This window comes from Rhinolophus hipposideros (assembly GCF_964194185.1).
Source record: "Rhinolophus hipposideros genome assembly, chromosome: 6".
NCBI classification, from domain to species: Eukaryota; Metazoa; Chordata; class Mammalia; order Chiroptera; family Rhinolophidae; genus Rhinolophus; species Rhinolophus hipposideros.
Window position 1 is genome coordinate 78,089,307 of NC_138052.1, and position 26,371 is coordinate 78,115,677.

The 26,371-nt window shown below is 38.8% G+C and overlaps 1 protein-coding gene across 3 annotated transcripts in view; it reads right to left on the reverse strand.

Annotated features, from left to right (window-relative positions):
* Positions 1-5,949: 5,949 nt before the first annotated feature.
* The window catches only part of LANCL1 (LanC like glutathione S-transferase 1), a 29,150-nt gene continuing 8,728 nt past the window's right edge, over positions 5,950-26,371 (reverse strand). For all 3 annotated transcript variants that reach the window (XM_081052640.1, XM_081052639.1, XM_081052638.1), the window contains 7 exons: positions 16,586-16,793; positions 12,748-12,883; positions 12,059-12,205; positions 9,563-9,745; positions 7,558-7,734; positions 7,015-7,087; positions 5,950-6,426 (listed from right to left, as the gene is read on the reverse strand). In XM_081052640.1, the coding sequence (XP_080908766.1) occupies positions 6,350-6,426; positions 7,015-7,087; positions 7,558-7,734; positions 9,563-9,745; positions 12,059-12,205; positions 12,748-12,883; positions 16,586-16,793 (1,001 nt within the window). In that variant the 3' untranslated portion in view covers positions 5,950-6,349. The remainder of the gene's footprint in view (positions 6,427-7,014; positions 7,088-7,557; positions 7,735-9,562; positions 9,746-12,058; positions 12,206-12,747; positions 12,884-16,585; positions 16,794-26,371) is intronic.

The window sequence follows — 26,371 nt, forward strand, 5'->3', positions numbered from 1 at the left end:
CAGGATATGGCTAGGCCAAAAAGGAACACCCATGGAGCCATAGATAGGGGAGTCATACCACCATCATCTCACTGGTGGCATTATAGTCTCATTGGAGGCACTACAATCTCACTGTTGGCTGGATCCACACAACCTGCAACCTGCTGTCCGCTTCTCTGCTTGCCAAGCAACCGACTGACCAATGAATGCAGCCATGGCAGTTATATCAGTGGCTAATTAGCTAACTGGTTACAGCTGATGGCCAACTAGCCACAGCTGACGGCCATCTACTACCCAAGCCAGCACCTTTCCACGTGAGGTCAAGAGCCTGGAAACTGCTTTCTGGGACTCTGTCCCCACATGTCTTCAGAAAGCAGACTCCAACGACTCCAGCTGATAGAGTCCCTTGCTCCTAGAGCTTGTGCTTTGAGTCACATACATCAATCAGTCCTTTCGACTCATCAGCAACTCCTGACCTTCTTGTCTTCTTCCCCACTGAGCCAGGATTCCATGCTGGATTGCTTATCTAGACCCACTGCGCACAAAATAGGCTCTGTGGACAGCAGCACAGGCATTGTCTGGGAGCTTGTTAGAAATGTAGCATCTTGGGCCCCAATGGACGGACTTTTAGATTCATTTTAACCAGATCACCAGGTGATGTGTATGCACATAACGGTTGAGAAGCCCTGGCCTCAATTTTTTTTTTTTAACAAGTTTCCTTGACTCTCATACACTTCTTTTCCCTTCCATTAGCAAAAGCCAGTCCTGGTAAGGTTCCGTATCATATTGAAATTACCTATTCATATGTATCTCCAAATTTAAACAGTCTTTTGTGAGCAGAAATCATCTTATCTTCCTAATCCTAGCGATACGCCATACCTAACATACTTTAGCAGCACAATTAATATTGTTTGGATTGAAGTTCTTCAAGTTAATTGTTATGTGCACCAGTTATTAAGGTGCGAATGACTAATAGCAGGCTGATGAACTATCTCTTTGAAAATATATGCATTTTAACAGGATTTCTGAAGGAAATGGATCATCATTAATAATGCTAATGTGGGAGTTTTTAAGAAGTGAGCCAACTGAGTGGAAATAATTTTGGGGGAAAATGACTTTTTGTCCTCAAATTTTTCTGTACCTCGTCCATCATTAAGGTGGCCCAAATGAAAGAACTGAGTGCTTCTGGGCTGGCTGAGTGGCTTTTAAAGTCTTCTCCCTGTAGAATTATAAACTCCAATATCTCCAAATATAGCCAGAAACCGCAGGTCACACGAGAGCCCTGGGCATTCTTGAAATTTGTGGAACAAGGAAGACTAGGTGTGTGTGTGGGGGGGTTACCAGTAATATTAGAATACATTTCCTTGTAATTGCTCTTCTCATCACCTCTCTTCACCAGACTCTGAGTTGTCAGAATAAGTATGTCCATCTCACACACACGGTGCTCACCAAACACCTTGCATACACAAATACATGTGCTCAATGAATTTCAGGGATAAAACGGGTTTAAAGCATTGCTCATGGCATGATGAAATAAAATGGCACAGAAACAGACAGTGCCAGCAGCCTGGATTATACCAGCCAGCGGGTATATGTTAACTCCTGAACGCTGAATCCTCACAGATCAATATTGACCATCAACTTTCACAATGAGCCACATCAGTATTTTGGGGGTTACAAATGCCTTTCTTAATATCCCAGGCCCATCAGAGAAGAGAAATTGGGCAACTATGACATTACTTTATAAACTGATTTATCAAGAACCCTGCCTTTCTCCACGTAATGACTACATGCTTCACAAATGCTTTCTCTAACACTTATTTGTAGACTGATAGGACATTAGTTGCAGATTTAATGTCACCGTGGTTGTAATTTGCATGTGGATGAAAAGTTAACATAATGTAGAAATGTGAAATTAAACTGGTTGACTACGAGCAGCCGTCCTGCTAAGATCCATTTCTCTCTTCTCATGATTTCACCTCTTGGTTTATTGTGTTTGCTGCTTTCTCCCATTACTCACAGAATTGCCCAATAAGTCCCCGAGGATGTACTAGCACAGGCCTTCTGGAAAATAGTGTTTCAATAGTTCATGTAATATGACTGATGAAGCCCACGTGTTCTCCATTGTAAAAATGCCAAGGTTCTCTCGTTTTGTTAATTGACCCTCAGCTTTAGAAGAAAGAGGGCGAGTCTGCATGAGAAACAGAATGAGAAAGCAAATTATCAGGGGACTGACTGTTAAGCTTTTCTCAGTTTAAATGATGGTTATAAGAGTAGAGAATACATGAGACTTTTAATGACACCGACTCCACAGTGGGAACTACCTAGGGAAATAGAAATGACACAAAAATTATTATTCTATTCACAGAGAATGAGAAGAAGAGAGTCAGGAAAAAATAAATCAAACTAGTACGGGTAAGTCACAGGAGACAAATGACTTCTTCAAGTTTTGTTTGTTCACGAAATTACAACTGTGGTGCGATTTAATGTGCTTGTCATTATATTTCTTCCAGTAGGAAGGTGAGCCAGGGAGTGGTAAATCAGAGCACAGCTAGCTGGTCTTACCAACTGGAATGTAAGCTCATGGAGAGTGAGCAGGGATGCCTCCAGGCATCCCTTTGGAGTCTGGGTGGCCTCTACAAGGCACAGTCCTCTCTGTGCCTCACTGCCCATGTCTAACGATGTAATACCACCATCTCTACCTTCATCTAGTGAAAGGAGCAAAATAAAAATGTGCATTTATTCGTAGTATCATGAGCCATTCAGACAACAGACTAAGGGTATAAAGAGCATTTTAATCATATGCACCAGAGGACAAAATCTAATTCAGGGATGAAAACAAGTACTTTATAATTTGGCAGATCTCTGTTGTGCTAAGTGATACTATATAGCTGTGTCATGAAAATAAGAGGGACAAAGCCATGCCAGGTGATTCAGCAGAACTCCTTTCCAACCTTTGCTCATACATTTTATAATAATGCCTCATTTCATCTCCTTCTCTACTCAAAATTCCATTCAGAATTGGTCAGTGGGGAAACCAATTTCTGGAATTAGGCCTTTAGTTATTAACCACAGGGTGGATTCTTATATGTTAATATATTGTTCTGCTTGAAGCTTGGTAGATTCTTCCTAATTCTATAATGATCAGATTTAAAAATATTTTTCTCTAATACATCTATCTCTATTTTCACAAAGTACCACAAATTTTGTTTGACCCAACAATGAAGAAAAAGACAGGAACAAACCCTAGGGAATAAGAAGTGTATAGAGAAAGAGCCACCATTTACTATTGAAAGCCAATATTTCTTAAGTTTAAACCAAAGCAAACAAAAAGCACATGACAATGTATAATCCTAATAAATTTTTATTGAAAACCAGTAAGTCAAATCCTTTACGGAGCACAGATATACATATGATCCCAACCCTTCCCAATAAATGGTAATATAACATTGGGTGGGTTCCCTGAATATCCCAAACACTTTGTTTTATCCCTATAGGAGAGAAACAATTCTACAGCTTAGCAATACAGAAATGGGGTGCTCTGACCTATTTAGGAGAAGCAGAAGTGGAATCAGAATTCAGTATGAGTAATAAAGGACTGTAGTTGAGTACTAGTAGCCAAAGAAGTAGGAGACTAAATGTTCACTTTTCACATTTTGTATTTCAAAATCACCTAGCAGAAGGCAGGGCATCGTAAGACCAGACACAAATTAACCTGAGGACATAGGAGCAGAGGATCTCTCTCAATTTGGTTACATAGGGAAGTGGTAATAAGGAGATAAAATGGCCTTGGATCCACTTTCAATGGACACTCTACCTACCATGAAGGCTTTTGATGCCGAATAATTGGAATTGACATCAAAGATGAAAAAGAAGCCAAATGACTCTAAGGATTAAAGACTGACAACTCGGATGAGACCAAAGCCCAATGAGACTGATGAAAATAGTTCTGATAATGTTCGTATTTTTTCTATGATGAAAAGTTAACTACTGCAATTTTTCATAACTACATGAACAGAAACACATGACAGGATAAATGAACACTGTGCAAGAAGCTATTAAGGTTTTACTATCTAGTCTTTGTATGGAGATGAGAGAAAATATTGAGTTTTCTGAGAGACAAAGTTTTTTGTTTTTTTTCTTTCTTTTTTTTACCAAAAAGAAAAATATGAGGGAAAAATGAAATAACAGAACTAGAACTGAAATGATGCCTCTTCTTTGTAAAACTAAGAAAGGTAGTGTAAAAGTTTCTTTTAGTTTCTACAATGATGTTAGGGCACTGGTCTTGGCCTTTGCCTAAGCTTAAAATTCTATCAAACTTTCTTAGCTCTTAAGCATAAAAATAAACCCCAACAATGGTACAAATATAAAATCCTGCCAGTTTAGTAAGTCCTAAAGCTAAAGACAAAATAGAACCTGAATTGTGTTTGAATGGATGAATGTTAATGGATGACAGTAGCCAAATTGTAATCCAAATATTAACAAGAATCTTGCTGAAAATGTTCTTTTCCCTCCAGTGAAGACTTCCTGAGGTTAAATTAATCCAGATGTGTTTGGAGACGCACTATGAGCAGGTCTCCTCTGGCAAAAAGAACATGTGTTTTGTTCTTTCCCCCTTAGTTAGGAAGTACAGTAGCTAAAATTACTGGCACAGTATAGTTAAGACATTTAACTAAACCAAATGGGTTTTATTGTTTCATAGCCGAAGGCAAATGAGCTTTCCTGAGAAAGCTGACACCGTTCACGAGAAAGGCAGAGCTTGTACACGGCTTATCAGCAGCACTTCAGACTCGGAGAGGTACCAGGTTGTTTCCCACTAGCACAAGTCACAGAGGAACAAGTTAATCCTAGGATTTGAGCAGTGAGCTGTTTTGTTCCATCCTATTGTTGGTAGCCTTTAAACGGTCAATTTCCAATAGGATTAGTGATTTTTGATGCCAAGTGGAACATAACGGGACTGCTACACACAGGACCCAACATACACTCAGTGAGCATTTGGTTCAGAGTTCCAATAAAAATAGCACATTTTGTGACTGAGAGAGCCATGAAATAGGCACATTTTACAGTCTTAGACCTTGTTTTTGAAAGCTGCAAAATGTTCTAAAATCAGTGAACACATTCAGAAAAGACAAAACAAGCCTGGGAAGGCATTGATGGAAGGAGGAGGAGTGTGAGCTGCTGTGTCAAAACATTTGTACAGAATTTGAAGTACAGGGATTCTACATCTACTATGTAAACACTGGATTCTGAAGGCTCAGAAACTGATGAATGTTAAGCCTAATACATGCAAACAGGCAGGATCCATTGTTTCCAAGCATCACTGGATTTCTATCAAAAGCTTAGTGTTTTTGTTATAAGTCAATTGATTATATATATATATATATATATATATATATGTATTATATATGTATGTATATAATCAACCTTCCTTCCTTTTAAAGAGAAATAGAGTGCTGTATTATTTAGTGAAAAGACCACTGTCCAGAGATTAATAGGAAGGAAAATATGGCTTGCATCAAACAGTCAGCACTAAAGCATAGTTATTACAAAAAAAGTAAGTCAAAGTAGAGAAGGCCAGTCAGACAGGGTGGATGGCCTCTAATCCTAGTTCTCAATATAGTTACTTACACCAGTTCCAAAACACACTAGGTTATTTTAGAGAAAACAGTAAACTATCATTGTTAGCTTATCTTTTTTAATCTTGATAAAAATGTTGGCTAGAGCCTGGATGCTTTCCTAACAAAAAGAGGAAAATTTGAAAGTATGTTTATCTCTGGTTTAAATAAGCATTGTGCGTTTGAAAACACGGTATTTAGGTCCCTAGCCCAGTTTGCAACTCTTGCAGTTTTTATCCTAGAAGCATATAGTTATACTTTTGTCCTCTTTCATAATCAACCACTTAGAGAAAAGCAAACTCATAAAATTGTCCTTTGGAGAAAAAATACTAAAGAGCAGAGGTAGAGGGCAATGTCCAACAATAATCATATATTTATCTTCATTTACCTACATTTAGTTTCCTTTAAGCATTTTAGAACAGTAACAGATGGTTATATTCATAAGCTTAGAGATAAGATTTCCTCCAAGTTCTGAAATATATATACACATATGCCCTCAAAATACTGTACATATTGCCCACCTCCCTTTAGGAAGAAACTGAAGGTAAAAAATTCCCTTGGATATTTTAAAATAAAAAGTAAATGATAAAGAAAAGGATCTGAACTAAAGACAAATTCGGGAAAAAAAGAATCAACTACATAATTTGTACAAGTACATAATTTGACGCTTTCCTTGAAAAGCAATGATACCACTTAGCTCAGGTTTGATACACAGAAAGGGTCATGCAGTAAGTTGCAGGGGGCAGGCTTTCCTTTTATAGTTCAAATGCAGGGAACCTGGCTTTCGAAGGCACTAGGAGGTCAGCCAGGAAATATATCGTTCCAGCCATTCCTGAAGGAAGAGACAGAGATGAAAGTTATTGCACTAAATGACTCCATTTTATAGAGTGGCTTCCTGTTGTATGATATTAATGGCAATGATTTAAATGAAATGGGCATCTGCCTCTATTTATATTCCCTGAAGTTCAGCATTAGAAGGGATCACCAGTGAGGTGTTCAGCCTCTTCATTTAGGTAGAAGACAGGAGGGACAGTAGAAGCCAGACCAGTCCAAGGCGCAGCCCTGCCATTTACCATGTGTCAGCACCACGGGCCACTCAGCAGTCTGAGCCCCGGTCTCCTCATCTGTGACATGAGGTAACATTTGTATGCTTTGGCTGAGATGGCACGTACAAAACGCTCAGCATGTGCCTAGCTCCATAACTGGTCGTCACCTTTATGACTATTGGTATTACGACTGTGGCAGGCCGTGTGTTGATTGATTTTTAATATTGAGTTGTTGTATTAGGAAATAAAGAAGTAGTTTAAGAAATGACTATAAAACTAATTTGTTGATGAAGCTTCAATTCAAATACATTAATTAACAAGCAGAGAAGTAGATGCTGCAATTATAAGGCAAATAAGTAATGTGTGAAAAATACCTTCAAAGAGGGAGAAGGGGGTGTCCGGTGTTCTGCATCCATGTTCTCCGTAATCTAAGCACCATTCCGCGAACTGAAAATGAGACCATGTTAAATTACTATAGTGGTTAATTCCACAGACTCTCAGAAGTTGACAGAGTTGTCCTTAAAAATTACTCTGAAAAGTCAAAAACTATCTTTGAGGCAGAGAAAAGGCGTTAATGCAGAGAAACAGATGGCCTGCAAGAGTACGAAATATGGGGGGAATTTAAGGAGCTTCTGAGCTACATATCTCCAAGGTTAGCCTAGAAGAAAGGAAGGAATAAAACCACCCTACATCCTTCTTTTCCCCTCATAAATGCTGTTGGGTAGCAACCTGTCCTTTTTTAAAAAAAAAAAAAAAACTAGTTCAATTGAATGGCTTTTGAAGGTTTTTCTTAAATAACAGTTATTTTTCTATAGACCTATGGTTTAAAAAAGAAATTAATTAAATCAAATTAACTAGAGACCTTTCTATAACCTCCCGGGAGAAGGTGCTTTCTTTTCGGCAGTTCTGACTCCTACCTTACAGGCCCTATACAAGTACTTCACATCCTGCGTGAGGTTGTACAGCGTCAGGAAGGCATAGGCGTTTCCTGCGGCGCCATGGCATAGCCCATACCCTTTCTTCAGCAACCCGTACTGCCAGATCACATCGGCACACTGATAGGCATCACTGAGATACTGCTCCTCTCTGAACACCTGTAGAGACGAGGGACGTGGTCTTATTAGAAAGGATATTGACATATCTTCCTGAAGGGAGGAGAGGGGAGGTAGTTTGGCAAGAAAGGATAAGGGATTCAGAGCCAGACAGATTCAGAGCCAACTGTCCCCAGTTATATGGGTGGGGAGGAAATTATAAAACTTCACTAGCTTTTTTGTTTTTTCCCCTACATAACTGGTCCTGACCTGTCTGCATGGTCTAAGTTTTATGTGTATGTGTGTTTGTGAATGCGGATGTTATTGGTGAAGCAGCATTATTCTTGCAACTTGCTGTTATCGTTAGTCACTTTTCAAAGAACACATGCTATCTTCCTCGGTAACAACGATGCCCTTCACTATGAGAAAGTTTCTTTACACACCGGAGAAGAAACTGTTTCTAGAACTGATTATGAAGACTGATTTGGTTATAAAACATTATACTTGATCAGAAAAATAGAGATACACCTTTACAATCTTTTGTGGCCTTCTATATCTTGATCAAAGACTTGAGAAATATTCTGAGCAGACAGTTTAAATATCTCATTGCAAACTAAGTGTCCTTAAAAGTAGAATGAGGCAGTTCTAAAAGTTTTTCCATTATAGCCAACTTTCTCAGTGAAATTTGTGTACTATTAGGTTGGTGCAAAAGTAATTGCGGTTTAAAAGGCTAAAAACAATTGCAAAAACCACAATTACTTTTGCACAAACCTAATAAGAGCTTATTTAGACTATGAGATGCTAGTGCCTATTTACAGTCTGTAGATTTGTAATTTGTAGATTTAGCACCAAAAGACGTAGATATCTTGGTTAACTTCTATTTTTTTCCCCTCAAATAAAAACCTTTTCTTCTTTGATTATGACTCTACCATAGCAGGCATTTTAGAAGTGACACTGGTATTTTTTATTATTATAGTAAAATATACATCATATAAAATGTACGTACAATTCAGTGACATTAAGTAAATTCACAATGTCGTACAACTATCACCACTATCTAGTTCTAAAACTTTTTGATCATCCCAAACTGAAACTCTGTACCCATTAAGGGTTAAATCTGCACCTCCTTCCCCGCCACCTCCTCCAGCACCAGCACCTGGTAACTTCTACTCTACTTTCTCCCTGTGTGAATTTGCCTATTCTAGATACCTCATATTAACCATCACATCATATAATATGTATTCTTTTGTAGCTGGCTTTACAATGTTTTCAAGGATCAAGCATATTGTAGTATGGATCAAAGTTCATTCTTTAGTATGGCTGATACTCTTCCGTTGTATGTATACACCACATTTTGTCTATCCATTCATCTGTTGATGGACACTGGGACTGTTTCCACCTTTTGGCTGTTGTGAATAATGCTGCTGTGGAACAAGTATCTGAATGCTCGATTTTAATTATTTTGGGTAAATACCTAGGAGTGGAATTGCTGGATCATGTGTTAATTCTGTTTTAATTTTGGGGGAGAACTGCCAAACTCTTTTCTATGGCAACTGCACCATTTTATATTCCCACCAGCAGTGCATGAGGCCAATTCTTTCTATTTTTAATTGAGCTCCTGGGATACTCATCATGGCCCTGCTACTGATGCTATAATGCTGGCTACTCTGCTTGTCAGTGACGCAGTATTCTGCTCTGTGAAATCCCGTCCGCTCTAATACAGACTGATACTGTAAGAATGAGTTATAATCCATTTAGCAAAAGTGATCTTAGGTCCAACAAGTGACTTATCTATTGCTCCTTTAAGGATTATGTATAAAACTAATTTTAAATTAAAGAATTTAATGGTATGTTTTCCAATTTATTTATAAAACAAGAAAATCCACAGTACCTTATAGGCCTGGATGAGCATGTAGATTACGCCAGGGGAACCATGGCACCAATGGACTAGCAGATCTCGAGTGTCGCCCACACAAGGAGGGTAATTGCCGGAAGGGAATTTCAGCTGGCAGACATAGTTTACACTGGGCTTGACCAAATTATGTAACTTTGCAGGGCTCACTTGAAGGCTGGGCTAGAAATGAGCAAGGGCATTATTAGTTCTGCTGAAACAAAGAGATCTTCCTAAGCCTCAGGAATGAGTTTTAAACCATGTTTAAACCATGTTTTAAAGAAAACATGACCAAAAGGAACTGGAAATCATGAAGTGGATTCCAATCCAATTTATTCACTTACTGAAACAAGCTAAAATTAGGCTGTCAGTTAAATCTTGGGACTGTATGTACACATTATTTTTCAATATGTGTTACCTATATACACATAAATACTTTTCTTAAGTCAATGCTTGAGAAAGTGAGAGTAAGAGAAGTTTTCTAAGGTTTTTAATACCTTAACATACTTGAAAGGACACAAAGAGATGCATTAGACAAACCAAGTGCAACTTCCATTATTACATTTCGAGAAGTAGTGAGGGACGTTTCCAATGGAAGAGGATGCTAACGAGTCAGGAGACCTGGGAACTCGACCCCAAACTGTGGCATGACTCTAGATGAAACCTTTTGGAAGAAGATTTGGGACTGATACTTGCAAGGTGATTTTGATCCAGAAACGTACAGATTCATAGGGCACACTGTGACATAAGGCATATGAGCCTCCATTTTTTATATAATTTTTAGTTTCTCCCTTTGGTCCTATTCTTAATTTGAAGCACTGCTCACTTCTTTAAACGACAAATTCAGAGTATTACTGTCTTTGCCAGGTGGGGGGTGGGCTTGTGGACGTGATGGGGGGCAGTGCTGTGAAGCATAGGCAGGAGGCCGAGGTGGCAGGAAATTAGGCGATTCTTACAGGAAGACTCTCAGACACTGAACGTGTGCTATGTTCTTTAGGGCACGTATAGATTTCACTTTATCCAAAGAATATTGGTCAAGGTCAGTTTAAAATGCTAGTGTAGAATGAGTGGATTCTCCTCAAACTTGCAGGAATTATCCAAACTGGCCAAAGAAGGTTGTGGTTTTTATGGATACACAGGTACCTTCTGGAACGGACTTTTAGGATTAAAAATTAAATCATTTTAAATAGATAATAATCTGCCAATGGAAAACTTAGTAGTTGGGTTTCCAGATTTCTTACTACAGAGAACAAAAGAACGCAGAGGTACGATGCCTCCTGATGATCTGCGTCAGTGCAAGGTCATGTGCTTATCCAGTCACTGACACGTATGACTCTAACTCAAAACTTCAAAAGACTGAACACTCCTTTCCTGACAACTTTTAAGAATCTGTATTTATTTCTGGAAACAAAAGAGAGCCAATGAGGGGAAATGCCATAAAAATAAAGGAATTTAAATTATCAAAACCTCTAATTATAAAACTCTTAATTGAGAAGTGCAGAATAAACACAATAGTTGGTCTCTTCCTGCCACTGACCCTCAAAGTGTGACTCTGCATTCAAAAGCAATAATAACCTTGAGTTTTTCAGCGTTATTGTCATTGTTTAGCTATGGTGAGAGGGCAGATCTGACATTGATTTTGCATTATTACAGTCAGCTATTCAACCAGTGAGCAGTAGTATGCATGTCCAAGCACTCATGTTGAACATATTAAAGAAACACTTTTCTTTATGCCACATTGTACTTTGGGAAGGTGAGGGGGACACCGTGCTACCATTAAAAATCAATTTTCTTTTGCCATGAATTCTTTTTATTCACAAGTGCCAATTTCTCCATAAAGAGAGCTAAACAAGACCCAGAAATGATGCCCTCGTGAGAAGTGCTCTTCTGACCTCCCTTCTGATTATGCTGGCTTCAGTAAATTCTATTTGTCCTTAGTCCATTTGACTTTGGCTAATGTCCCCCAATAGTATTAGATCTTAAGAACTGTTGAGCATAGCCTATTCAGCTATTTTTCGGGTAGGTTACACAAAATCTATTGGAAAGGCTCCTTAGCTTTGCTCTCTAAGTGAGCCTTAGGCAACATATGCTCATTTGTTTTCTATTGATTTTGTTCCTATTCCTGGAATTTGTTTCATTGGGTTGTGCCTTATAATGTAGAATAATTTTCTTAATTCAAGGCATTTGCTGAAAGAGAAGACAAGCACAGAAGGTATTTCATATAGAAATACAGATCAAAACACTTTAGTCTGGACAAGCGGACCCAAGTAGGTACGTAGTCACTTACAAATCAAAAACCATCTCAAAGTACAGTGCCTTGGCAAACATCACCCTTGTTTGTCTAGGCCAGGTGATTACAAGGAGAATGATGCAGTGGTCCAGAGGGATGAAAAAATAGATAATAATCTGCCAATGGAATCAGGAGCACCTGTCTTCTGACCCCGGGCTGTCCAGTCAGGAAGCATATTTTGAATTCTCACCATCATCGGCTCTTACCTGCATCAGGAAGTAATAAATTCCTGCCAGGCCATGAGCAGCCCCCACGTAATACTCCTGGTACCATTCATACATCAGTGGAGTCTTCGCTGTGAAGTTTCTCTTTCTAGCTAGGTTTTCTCCAGATGTTAAGATTGTTTCACAAATCTACCAAAATAACCAAAATAAGGAGAGAATCAGAGTAAAAACTGTCCTGACAGAGGTGAGAAACTTTTTGCTGAGAGATCCTGGGGAATGTAGCGAATCAGACACCATCTTAGGCCATGGAAGGGCACAGCTTAATTCCGCACTCAGAGAAGCAGGTTTGACTGTAATCCATCTATAAAGGATCTTGAACTCTTTTCACTAGAATTTACAAGAAATCACTTGTGTAAGGAAAACATAAACTCCTTCAGGTACCGCAGGATATATCTGCACCTGGAAGGTGAAATCTGGCCTTCATCTTCCTCTGAAAGGGTCTCTAAACTCTCAAACAGGGCAGGCTGCACTACTTACTGAGTCACTCTCTACAGTGTTTCCAACAGCACTCAGCACGAAGCTGTTGGTTCTCTGATCATGCCTGACCTTCAGAGGTCAAGACGCACCTTCCAGCTACTTGGGATGTGCTAACTGGAGAAATAAAACCAATAGTTCAGGCAGATAGTAAGTGAGTTCCTAAAGAGACTCCAAAAAGCACACAAACGTGGTACCTGCTGAATATGGCTTTGAGGAATTTTTTCCACTCCAAAGTTCTTATTCACAAAAAGAAGAGCATAGATGTAGCCCACTCGTCCATAGAGCATTTCATTTGGAGCATGGGGATCAATCTTATTTAGGTGAATTAGCCTGAAAAGAAAAACACATGCCTAAGATAATTTGAAAGGGATTGGGTAGTTGTATATACTTAAAAATGGTACATTTAAAAACCACACACACACAAATATATATATATATGTATATATCTATATAGCTCATATATCATTTTAAAATTTTAACATATTGTGATTACTATTACTACATATTATTATATATTAAAGGCACCAAGGGGCTGAAAGAGAGCTCCAGACGAAGTCCTTTAGTTCTGTCTTAAGAAAGAATGGGAGAGAGAACTCCTAATATCAAAGAGAGTGGGTAAAGCACCTTGTTTTCCTTTATTTTCCTTTTTCTATTCTCTGTTCCCTTATGCCTCAGGCCACAGCAATGGCATGGTGGCTGCAGAAGTGAAATCAACAGTAGCCCACAAGAGCCAAAACTCTGACGGAGGGACCTTTCCTCACAGATCAAAGAAGCTGTGGTCCGAGGAAGGTGCAGTGAACCCCCACTGGTTCACTTCTCTTTCTAGCTGCCCCATCATTTGGCCCCAGATGCAGGCACTACTGTGGAAAGGACATGGCAGAGTGGGGTAACCAAAGCTGCAGATTTCTGTCCATAGGACCAGAGGGAAGCCCCAGGTAACCAGGAAGTAGGTAGAGTTCACAGAGGGAGATGAGCACAGGAAAGCAACAATATTATTAGTCTGAACTCTGAGAATGGACCATTTTTCACTTTATTTTTTTTGGGGGGTGGGGGGAAGCAGCAGATATGATAGGTAGGGAAAATGTTCTTGTCCAAAATTTTAGATTTTGTTATCATATGAAATTTTGAAAGTACATCTCAGTTATTCCTAAATTATCCTATAAATTAAATGCTACATCATTTAATTTATTAAAACTTTTTTTTGTGTGAAACTTGACAAAATAATTATTAGTAAACTGAAAAAGTATAAGGTAAGAACCAGGGAGTTTCTAGAAAAGAGTAATTATGAGAGGATATCAGCCCTACCAAATAATGTCTTCATCATCAGATAGCTTATGACATTAAACCTTCACTAAACTTGTCTTTTAATCTCTGTATTTTAAAATTTTCATCTATAAAATGAACAGTCCCTTCCGATTACAAAATTCTCTTAAGTTGTCTTTGTGGAAATTTATTTTTAAAATAGTTAAGTATAAACAGTGCCTGTGCATGTATCTCTTCTAACTTTAATCTATACACTAGGAATGGTTAATTAACATTTGAAGTATCAAAAATCACACCTCCTGGACTGATTGGTTATATTTGCAGTACTCTAACCAACATTCAGATGTACTAGGCCTTTAAATAATTTGATTGAAATCTCCACCAGAGGATTTGCAAATAAGTTTAGTAATGAATGTTAGAAAATGGCTTTTCATTGGTGGAATGAGGGGTGACGATGTTCCTTTATGGCCTAGTCACATCCTGCGTTCTTATGTGGGGAGCGGGAGCAGAGACCCCGCAGGCCACCCCGCGTAACAAATAGCGCAGCGAGCAGGGTCTCCCGCACGACAGGGACACAGTGGTAAGAGATTGATTTTACTTTTCTTGTACTCTCTTGCTTGACTTTTTTCCCCCGATATCAATAGGGTTATCTGGATGATAGACTTATGGGCCATTTTTTTTTCTACTTCAGTATCATACACATACACCCCTAATAGTTTTAAAGAACTTAAAAACATTTAAGAAAAATTAGCTTTTTTAAAATAACAGAACTGGCAGCTTAGTAAACACTGAGACCTTCAAAAAATAAAATGTGTTTATTATATACTAACTCACTTGTAGTAAACAGAATGAATGTCTCAAATAAGAATTTATTATCAAATTTTAAATGTGTATCAAATTGTATAGAATTTAGATATAAAAAGAGAACTTTTACTATTGCAAAGGAAACTATTTGAAATGAGAAGTTATACCATGAATTTTTTAACCAAACACTGCTCTATGGAAGTTACACACAGCAATTATTGCATTAACTCCAGTGTTCTCAATTATTAAAATATGTTTGAACCACTGTATTGAAAATACCTTTCCTTTATTTGCCTTCATTATGACCTGCATTACCACGAGGTGGTGATTAGCATTCCAATTATTTTGCAGCCAAACTTACTTGAATTTGGGAAGTTCAAAGTAGGCAACAAATATCTTTCAAATACTTGAAAATAAAGTATTGCTCAAAGCATCTCTTTAAAATAATACTTTACATTTTAGGGTAAGACAGTAAGTATTCCATTTTTTTATTTTTTCTGGATTTGAATTCATCATTAAAACCATTAGTTAGGTCTGATGATTACTAAAGGTAAAACTTTTAACTGCATGTTTTATATGCTATATTCTCAAGATAAAATTAAACTTACTCTCACGATACAATTCTGCAATCATACTCCTTAGTATTTACCCAAAGGAGTTGGAAACTTATGTCCACATAAAAACCTGTACATGGATGTTTATAGCAGCTTATCACTGACAAAACCTGAAAGCTACCAAGATGTCCTTCAGTAGGTGAACGGATATATAAACTGTGGTAGATAATGGAATATTATTCAGAGTTAAAAAGAAATGAGCTATCAAGCCATGAAAAGACATGGAGGAACCTAGTATATTACTAAGTGAACAAAGCCAATCCGAAAAGGCTATATATTGTATGATTCCAATGATACATTCTGGAAAAGGCAAAACTATAGAGATAGTAGAATAATTAATGTTTTTCAGGGGCAAGGGAGGAGGGAAAAGAGCATTAATAGGCAGAGCCCAGAGGCTTTTTAGGGCAGTGAAACTATTCTGCAGGATACTATAATGATGGAAACACATCATTATAAATTTGTGCACCCCACAGAATGTACCACCAAGAGTAACCCCTATTATCACCTATGGACTCTTGGCAATAATGACGTGTCAATATAGAGTCATTGACTGTAACAACTGTCCCACTCTAGTGGGGGATGCTGATAATGGGGGAGGCTGTGCATGTGTGGGGACAAGGGGTACATAGGGCATCTCCATACCTTCCTCTCAATTTTGCTGTGAACTGAAAACTGCTTTAAAAAATAACGTCTGTTAAACAGCAAAACAAAACCAAAAGCCGTGCAGGAATTGTAACTGTGCATGTTAGCATGCTCAGTGGGAACCGAACACCACTGCATGCAGAGCTGTGTGGCAGCCAGATTTCTTACAAGAATTCTGACAGAGTGTTCAATAAGCTCTAGTAAAGCAGTAATTGTAGTTTATTAGTACAAACGTTTGGTAATTTTTCATAATTTACAAGCTTCTAGTAGGCCGCCCTAATTTATATTAAACATGAAAATCTGGACTTGCATATCATTCAAGACAAGCTGTTTTGAATCAGCCTGTGAACCCTTAGGAGTCCTCTCTTACCCCACCGCAGGAAGTGAACCATATTTTTTCGAAGTATTGATCTTGGATAGCAACTTGGCTTAGTAATCACACGATTAGGCTTCTGATCTCATTTTTGTTACTGAAACGGATGTTTGATCTGGAACATGTCAGTGTCATCACCTCTTGCAATAAAACAGGGATTATAATTGTTATTCTTTAACTACAACACAGGAATAATGTGAGAATTGACTAAATGACAGTACTAAGATTTATTGCTTAGAGGAAAGGAAATGAACTAAAATGTTCTTTTGCTAACGCACACAGAATTAATGCACAAGGATGGCTAGATAACAATCCTCAAAAAAGCAACATGATTACCGGGTGATGCAATCTTCCGCCTGCTTCTCGTTGTTCATCCTGTGATACACCACAGCAGCCACGGCCAGCGGGCCTGCATCCCCACACAGGAAGGTGATGGAACGCTTGGACAAGCAGTTCAGACCTTGCTTTACGTAGCTATGTGCCATCTGCAGGTAGGCAGGGTCCCCAAACACATTATGGAGATGTAAGTAAAGCACAGCAATTCCTGAAAAGGAAAAATAATGTAAAAATGAGAAAAGGACAGCTGACTGTTATTTTGGTGTGTTGTCTTCTCAGTGGTACTGGTTTTTGAGAAGCCACAACAAATAGGTTAAACATCTAGCAGTTCAGCTGATTTTTGTTCTAGACTCAGCTTTACTACCAAACTGCTCTAAGAACCAGACGTAGGCAAACATTTACTTGTCCTTAGTTTCCTCATCACGACAACTCTAAATCATAGGACCGCTGAGACCCCCTAGGAACTCTAAACCCATTTATAATTATATTAATCTTTGTTGCACTCTGGCTATTGTGTTCATGTATTCTTCTTGAAGGTTAAATGACAGGTCATAAAACATGGTTCCAATTAGTCACTTGTTTATTTCACAAATAATAATTTACTTAATAATAAACAAGAAATGTTTGTTCTTGTGAGCCAAAGAAATTCAAAGACTAGAGAATGTAAAATTCATTTCTCTTCACATAGAAGATAATTTTTCATGTAAGAAGTAGGTCGAGTAACCAGATCATTCCAGGCACGGACTATAAGAAAATCATTAAGTTATTTGAGATCTGAGAGAACAGATTCAATTTCTTTCTTTTTTTTCTGTGAAGAACCCAGCCACTTTAGGAACTATACTGTAAAAGCTGTCAATGGCTTTTGCTTTGGGCCTTACTCCATTTGCTTCTTCTCCTACTCTCGAAGCCTGTTATTTGTAATTGAGGCATTGTCTGCATGTTTTTGTTCCAAATGCCTGTCACAGGAGATAGAGCCTTCCCTCTGAAGCCGCCGGTCTCAGGGCGGACTCAAAGACGGGAGTAGGAAGCCTGGCTGCAGCATTTTCAGAAACTCATTTCCCCCCTTAAAGTACATTTTCCATCTCATTTACCAGTTTTAGAAGATACAGAGCCTCTGTTTAAATCTAAATTAATAGAGCCAATCTCTTCATGGATTTCAATGCAGTAAAAAATGCAGTCTGCAAAATTACTTTTCACTGTACAGAGGACAATTTTAAATGTAATAGTTTTCTCATTTTGCATGGGTAATCTCCAAAGCTTTGTGCTACAGACAATTCGATTTCACATGTGTATTAAGACCAAATTTTCATTTTCTGCCAAAGTTAATAATGTTGTCTGCTCTTTCAAAGTAGCTTGGTTTTAGTAATTCCACAAGCTGATGACGAGATGTACCAATGTTTAAGGTTTGCAGACGTAAGTGTATAAAACCACATATGTGGGTAAGAAAAAAATCTCCTTTTCACAAATAATCAATGTCAAGATCTTCTTCTAGGATTAGGTACTTAATAGGCTTCACCTCCATCCATATCTGGCATCTGCAGGCAATCCATTTAAATTGCCAGCATTTCATTTGCCCTTCTATTCCCTTCCCCGCGCAAACTCCCCTAATTAAGTTATGTAAGCACCAAAGCCAGATAATGACATGATTGAGATCTGAGGAAATAAAAAGTGATTAAATACAAGCCCAATGATTGCTTTCCTTTTCAAATCTTTGTCTCATCAACAACTCCTCTTGTCCTAAATATTTAACAAACAAAACCCACTGAGGTATGCAATTGTAAGATTTGATGTATTTCTCATGAAAAACAGGTAATTGTTTCTCAAGTTTCACAATATTCCATTCAGATGAAATATTTTGTTTTTTTTTCTTTTGGATCAACAGAGAATTATCTTGCCAGCCTATGGGATTTCACAACCTCAGGTTCTATTTTTCTCCTTTTTCGCATTTTGGGCCTCAGTGTCTGCATATTTTGATTAAGCAATCTCCTTCAGGTTGCAATTTACCTTCCCTGTCGCAAAACACTCAAGGGTGAAAAGGGTTTCAACTGAGGAGTAGTGCTTGCTGCCAATTAGAAAAATGTTCTTGAACAAGCTTCTTATAAATCAGTCTAGGTCAGGAAAATAGAACAAAATGCGTAAGTCAAAGACATTTAATGCTTCAGCAATATTTTATACACAGGTGCCCTAATTTAATGAGAAAAAAATAGGGGAACTGCCTGTGGCCAAATGTCTTGAACCTGATTCTTATAATCTTCCAACCTTTGACAATATTCATATGTATAATATCACCTTTGCTGAAATACCAAAGGCTGAGATAACTGGCAAGGTGGGAAATAAAGACACAGCCTCAAGGGCTCTGCAGGGAAAACTCATCCAGTCCTTATATATATACTCACATCCCTAGGCTTTAAAAAATGTAATTTTGATCAAAACAAATATGTTCTTCATCGAAAAAAAAAATACGTATGACTGCAAGGCTTAATATGCATATCCAGTCCCCTGCCCCACTCTATTCCTGTATCCTGTAACTTTCAATAACTTTAGCCATTTCCTCTAGTATCTGCCTCCTTATTTCTAATAATGTGCTATGTGCTATCTCTTGATTTTTCTGTATCAGATATTTTTGAATCACATGCTACTCTGGGAGATAAGGATTTAGTTCTTGAGCTAGAGAGCGCTAAGTGGTCTCCCAAAATGTATCTTCCTTTCCTCTCAACAATAATGCCCTGGATTTTAGCTAGGCAGAGGGCTGCCCCTAGCAGTCTTCTTTGCAGCTGGGTATGACCATGTGACTAAGTTCTGACCAATGAGACATAGTGGGAGTAATGGGGTTAACTTCAGAAAATGATCTTGAAGGAAGGGGACTTGCCATTTATTTCCTCCTAGCTGGACTGCAGATGTGATGGTGTAGCTGAAGCAGTCATCTTAGACTATGAGTTAGCAGGTCTGTCATGAGAATGGTAAAGCATCAAGATCAAAGTCTAGAGCCTGGAGGACTGTGAAGCTGCCACACACTCCTGGGATCTCCTATTTACCAAAGAGAAATTCTGTCGTGTTAAAGCCACTGTTATTTTAGGTGTATACCCCCATGCTGGTACACCTCATGCTAAAGAATACAGCCGTTTTTGAAAGTAGAGATGTAGGCAGAAGGTAGATCACATAAGCCAGTTCAGGTTTTGGGTTTTATTTGAAAAGCACCACTTTAAGCACTGGAAGAACATAGATTTGTGTTTTCAAAAGTTCACTGTAAGGTTTGGGACAGTGGATGCAGGAGGAGCAGTTAGGGGGATGCTTCAGGAGTACACACGAGAGACAGGGCAGCTGCAGTAGAGATGAAGTGAGCCTGTGCTGGAAAGATATCCGTCTGGGAGGTAAAACCAATGGAACCTGGTGGGCAATGACAGAGGGAGATGCCAAGACGACTCCCACATGTGTAACGTCAACAGCTAGAAGGGCAATAGTGCCAGACACCGAGATGGCAAACACCTCCGGGGGAGGGCCAGGCTTGGGAGGGAAGACTACAGTTGTGTACACTCACGAACGCACCGCAAATGATTCCATTCTCTACAGGACATTTAACATAATGAGAAAGAACACTTCTAGGATAACCACCATCAAAACTGGTCACGAGGCTCAACAAAGGATGATGTCTGGAGTTTCATCTTTTTAATGTTTTTTCTTTTTATCACAGTGCATACTAGTTAATTAGAGTATTCTTGGGCTTAAATTTGAGTAGCAGATAAAATTTTTCTTCTCTATTGTTTGCTAAGCAAAAGCAGATAAAATGTTCTTCTCTATCGTTTGCTAAGGTTTTAAATAAAAACCTCAAAAAAAAAATGGAGATTTGCTTCCTTCTTCTATCCTTTCATCTTTTCTTCCATACCATAAAAGATTGAAATGAGATTTAAATTTTGATTGCATTTAACTATAGAAATATGCTCCATATTTTATTAGATTTTAGAATTATTTTATTTAAAAATAAAAGCCTTCCCCCTCCTCTCTGTTTTGAATCTGAATAAATTTTGACATTTTCATTGATATAAAATTAAGTTAAATATTCTTCTATTTCTCAGCTCGTCCACTCCATGGTAGCTACTATCATTAACCTATGAAAACTAATGCTTTTTGGTCTTAATGTTACTATCTTGTTAGATTTGCTCATATAGATGACTTAAACATATTGACATATTTTAAAAGAGAAAATATCCATATGAAGAGAGATATGCTGAAAAATGAATAAAAGCATACTCTAATCCATTATTGTCCTATTAATCCTAAAATCATTAAAGGTGATCAGTAAAACATTTGGGGTAATATCCTCATTCTGTCAGGTGATGAGTAATTTCCTTTAGCAAAAAGTGATTATTTCCATTCTGGATGGTCTTACTTCATTTGCCAAAGAGTGTAAGAAAGATGTTATAGGGATACCACCTCTATTTTACCTGCAAATCCAGATAAATTTAAGTAGCGTCAGTAACAATCAATCAATAAAGTGACTTTCAGAATCAAATATATGAAGCCAGTAATCTTTTCAGAACTGGAATGTTCATTCATTAGTTATTCATACCCTTGGAAGCTGACTTGGTGGAAAAAGAATGGACAGAGATCAGCAGAGTATCTGTTCATCACAGGGTTAAAAAAAAAACAACACACCATCAAAGAGAAGGAAGAATGGGTGGGTGGGTGGGGAGGGGGAAGTGTAGCCTGAAAGGGGAGCTGCGTGTGTGGAAAGGCTGAAATGGAGCAGATGCAGAGAGTACTCCCAGAAAGTGGAATTATCTGAGCAAATTCCTGTGGACAGAAAGCCTAGAGGATGACCTGGTTAGTAAGGTTGGGCTCCTGGGGGTTCACATTATTAAAAACCAAATGAGAAATTCAGATTTGATGCTAACCCACTGTCAATTCATGTAAAGTAATAGTACATAAAAAAAACATTTTTAAAAGATAAATTTGGCCATGTGTGTGAGCCCAGGCCTTCCAGGATGGTACTGCAGGACTTTATTAGGGAAGTCTATCTAGGAAAGTCTGTTTATCTAGGAAACGGATACTAGACACATACCTCATGAAGAGTGCTGCATGGTATCGCTCCAGCAATTACATGCTTTGGTTTGGAAATGACACGTGCCACTTCCACCCGCAGCCCCAGTTCTACCTGTAGCTTCACCTAACTACAAAGAAGTTGAGAGGTCTAATCTTCCCAATAGCCCAGAAGGAGAGAGTCACCAGACATGGGTGAGCATTAGAGGTGTCTAACATGGGGCCCGGTGGGGAGGAAGCAGAGAAAAGCCAAACCTCGGACAGGTGAGGTCTGAGATGTTTATTAGATACCCAAGCAAAAAGGTCAAGTAGTACTGTGTTTCCCCGAAAATAAGACCTAGCCAGACAATCAGCTCTAATGCATCTTTTGGAGCAAAAATTAATGTAAGACCAGGTCTTATTTTACTATAATGTAAGACGGGGTCTTATCTAACATAAGATCAGGTCTTCTATTAATTTTTGTGTCCAAAAGACACAATAGAGCTGACTGTCCGACTAGGTCTTATTTTTGGGGAAACACGGTAGGTAGCTGGATATACGAGTCTGGAGGAATGAGAGATTAGACAAATGTCCTCCAAATGTGTGGGCAATATGTTAACCAAAGTGGCCAATAAATTCCCTGATGCATTTCAGGAGCAGCTGAAGTAGAAGACTCATTAATCCAGTGCAAGTGGAAGTTGCTTTTGATTAAAAAACCAAAACCAAAACCATGCTTATCACCTCTTTGTCGTCTGAGGGGCTAGAAAAAACCCAGACATATTATTGTGAACTTATAACTCCCGGCGCCTGTTTGGTTGTCAGAACCGTGGTGTTCAATATGATGGCCTCTTTGGAAACTTAACTAAAAGTAAACAAAATTTAAAATTCTGTTCCTCAGACAGACATGCCACATTTCAAATTCTCGATAGCCACTCGTGGCTCGTGGCTGCTGTAATGGACAACAAAGTAACATTTCTGTCATCACAGAAAGTTCTAAGTACACCACTGCTCTGAACAGAAGCGTAGATGTTGTTTTGTCTAAGAAGTTCAGGAAGCCTGGCCTTGCCTCACAGCTCATCCTAGACATCTCTTTTTGAAATGCTGACAACAAGTTGAGAGAAAAAAATATATACTGTGAATACCAAATCAAATTTTGCTGTAACAGGAACCCATCCTGGCTTTCAATATGGAAACTCTGAACTAGATTTTTCTATTCTGTTTCCTTCTGTAGCTATTACTCTGGGAAGGGAGGGTAAACTGCTTAGGGACACTTCTAAATCTGCCATTTCCTTCCTCAGCTACTTGTTCCAGTAGTACTATAAATATAGCCAGCTGTTGAGAAGTAATTAATACCAAGCCTTTGAATTTCTGAGGGATCATTAGTCCTATTCATCTTGACCAATCAAGACCTGGCATGTTGCAAATGTATATGGAGATGATAAAAATCTCCACAGACATATGAACTTCTCAAAGCACTTCTCTGTCATTCTACATTTCAGAGATTACTCCTTAACATTATTCATTTATGTACAATCAGGCTACAATGATGTACAAGTCATTTCCATGGTACTTCAGCTCTTATAAGTTATTTCCTTACAGGTCAGGGACTTTAAAAAACTCTTCATGGACTCTGGTAGGAAAAGTCCTGTTCATATTACAGATACTGCTGCAATCACTAGAAGTACTCAGCTAGCACCCAAGAATGGGCCACAACGGTTCTGAGTGATATGGAGACATGAACTCCCTAAAGGAGGGGTGATGGGTTGTTCTAAGTTTCAAATTAACTGTTCCCTAGCTGAAATTTTCAATGCTCTTCAATTACTATATATATATATATTTATTTTTTTTTTTCAGATTTGTGAAAACATAAGAAGTGAAGTTTCCCTGACTAACCCCATACAATATGATCATCTGTCTTTCTATATCAGGTTAGTACTTTCTAATGCGTTGATTTATAACTGTTTCTCAATTTTGTGTCTCAGTATGTGCATTTTCATTTCTTGAACAAAATGAGTTATCTTTAGGGCAGGATTCCCATGTCCAGTCACTGTATTTACTTTGCATACTGCTCTCTACAAAGCCTATATGTAAACACTGCACTGACCAGCACATTCTCTCAGTTGTCTGGTTAAAGCCAAACGCTGTAAGCTGCTGGCTTTACAAGTACTCCTTACTTTAATATAGGTAACCTGAGGTGAAAGTCGCGGGGACTCCACACCCTGACTTTAATAATATCACTCCAAATGAATGTGTGGAAAACAAATTAAAGAGGGTGAAATGAGCACTCTGAAGATGTGTTTTCTTTTCTCCTGTATCTGTTTCCAGAATTGACTCTCCAATAGGAAAAGAGATTTAAAAAAAAAAAGAAGACATTGTACCTTCCTTTCTCTCGGTGCCTTGCAGTGTATTACTTTGTAATTGTGAAGTTAGTAAGTACTCCTCGTCTCTCATTCAGCCTGCCATGTGGGTGATAAATCCTTCGGCGTACTAGTCACAAAGAGCATGAGCCCAGGAACCACTGTCCATGACTGAAGCCTGGCTCTGCCACTCACTAGCTGTGTGATCGTAACCCACTTACTGAACTTTTCTGTGCTCTCACATCTTCATCTGTAAAACGAAACAAGAGTAGCTGCTCCACAGTTACTGTGAATCATGCTAATCATGACAACAGTCCTTAGTGCTTAGTAACTGCACAATAAACGCCCAACCCCAAGTGCCCAGTGTGAACCTCAATGTGCTGAATGAGTCACTTTGTCTCACTTCTGATGCCTGATCTACAGGGACAGAAAGTACACAGCGAACCATGTTCTCCCTCATCCCATTTCTTGCCTCTATCTACTCTCACTGGCTCCTCTGACTGGGGAGGATGGAAACGTGTTCCCTACACAGGTGCCATCTGGCTTTACTCTTGAACTGTTTGGAAGTCTTCTCTGTCTTCAGGCTCTTTGTCTTCTCCTCTCCCGTTTCTTAAGTGGTCATCCATAACTTGAGCTGTCCAGATACTGTGTTTGAGTCTGAGGAGGTAAGTTCCTCAGGTAAGAACAAGCCCCTTAACGTCCAGATCCAAACGATACGCTCGCTATCTAGCTTTACCAATTATAAAGTGGGTATTATGAGCTCTAATTTCCGAATTCATTTCTCAATTGGATCAGAGATAGAAGGGAAAGAAATGTGATTCACAGACTAACAGGTAGTAGTACTTTCTACTTAGAAATAAGTAGAAGTACTTAGAAATAAGTTGAATTCGCTCTGTTTCCCTGTTCTACCTAGTTTTAAGTTATTGTTTTTAGTTTGCATAGGTGGTAGTTAGAATAATAATGGCAGGGCACTCTCCATCCATCCATCCAAACATATAATTACTAAGCACCACCTGTTGACCTGGCATTATGTTAAGTGTGGAAGTTACTGCAATGAAAATGACAAGACACAGCCCCCGCCTCCTTGGAATTCTCTGTAAAAATCAAGTTGGTTACGTATATCTTCTTTCTTTACCTCCTGCAATTTTTTCTGATCTATTTAGAAACACTCCTCCTGCTATCTGTGCCTCACCCAAGCACACTGGTGACATCTAACACTTACAGTTATTTCAACCCTGTGTCTTAGCCACTTAAGATAACCTACAGTACAATGCCACCAACATCATCGGAAGTACAGGCAAAGAAAGCAGGCGACACTTGGTGCAGCCATCTATCCAGTGGTCACTGAAAGGCTCTAATACACCCGGTGTAGAGCCACGTCCTTGATTCCTCCTGCTTGTCTGACCAGCCCCGGCTAGAACCCGCTTAGGTGCTTCTCATGAAGGTGAAGGACACTTGCTCAGGGCTCAAATTAGACACTGAATGCTGGCTCTGATGAAGAGAGCTACTTAATAAGGAGATCCAATTGCAAAGAAGACACCTGGCCGGAGTGACGCCTTTCCAATAAGCCTGGTCTCAGCAGAAACTAAGACCCACAGGCTAAAGCTGTAGTTCAAAGGCTATTCATTTCACAGATCAGTGGAAAAGCATCTTGAAACACTTTAATGACTTACATTTAGAGAGCAAGTTAATATTACTCGAGGGATTATGCTGCATATCCTCATATTTAAAATGTTATCTAATATTTGAAAAGAGGAAATATGTGCTGATCTTAGCCTCATTAACGTTGTGAGTTGGTTATAGAAGAGTGGGTCATGTCTTTTAGAACTAAAGCCCCTAGAGTCATGTGTGTGTTTCTTTTCAGAGTGTGAGCTGATCATCATTTCCCTTAGGAATCATCATAGTTAAGAGTGGGGAAAAAATGAAATTAAATGAGGGCTAGCACTTTCCCTCATTCTCTCTTAAAGGCCCTAGTGAGATCAGCCATCCCTTGGGTTTACTTAACCTTTCTACTATGTTATCTGCAAGGGAAGCAATCTTTTCTACTAAATGCTTATTTCTAACACAAGAATACTTCATCTGCTCATTTAATCCCTTGTAATAACCATCCCTCAGCAGTGTTTTGTGCTTTCCATTTCATAAGGCACTTTAGAATCTTCTCCTCCCTAGAATCTACCACCTACCTGAAACAAAGCCCAAAACAGCCTCATGGCAGGTGGCGTTACGCTCTCTGGTGGCCCCCGCAGACCCGTGGGACCCACCTAGGAGCACTTAGTAGCTGGCCGTCAGTGGCCTCCTGCCTGCTGTTTCCTGTGCTGTCTGCTGCTTCGTGCACAGATATATACAGTGGTTCTTGATGGGGCACTTAAAGAACCTAAATGCTTCCCTTGCTTCCCAAGCTGGGAGCACATAC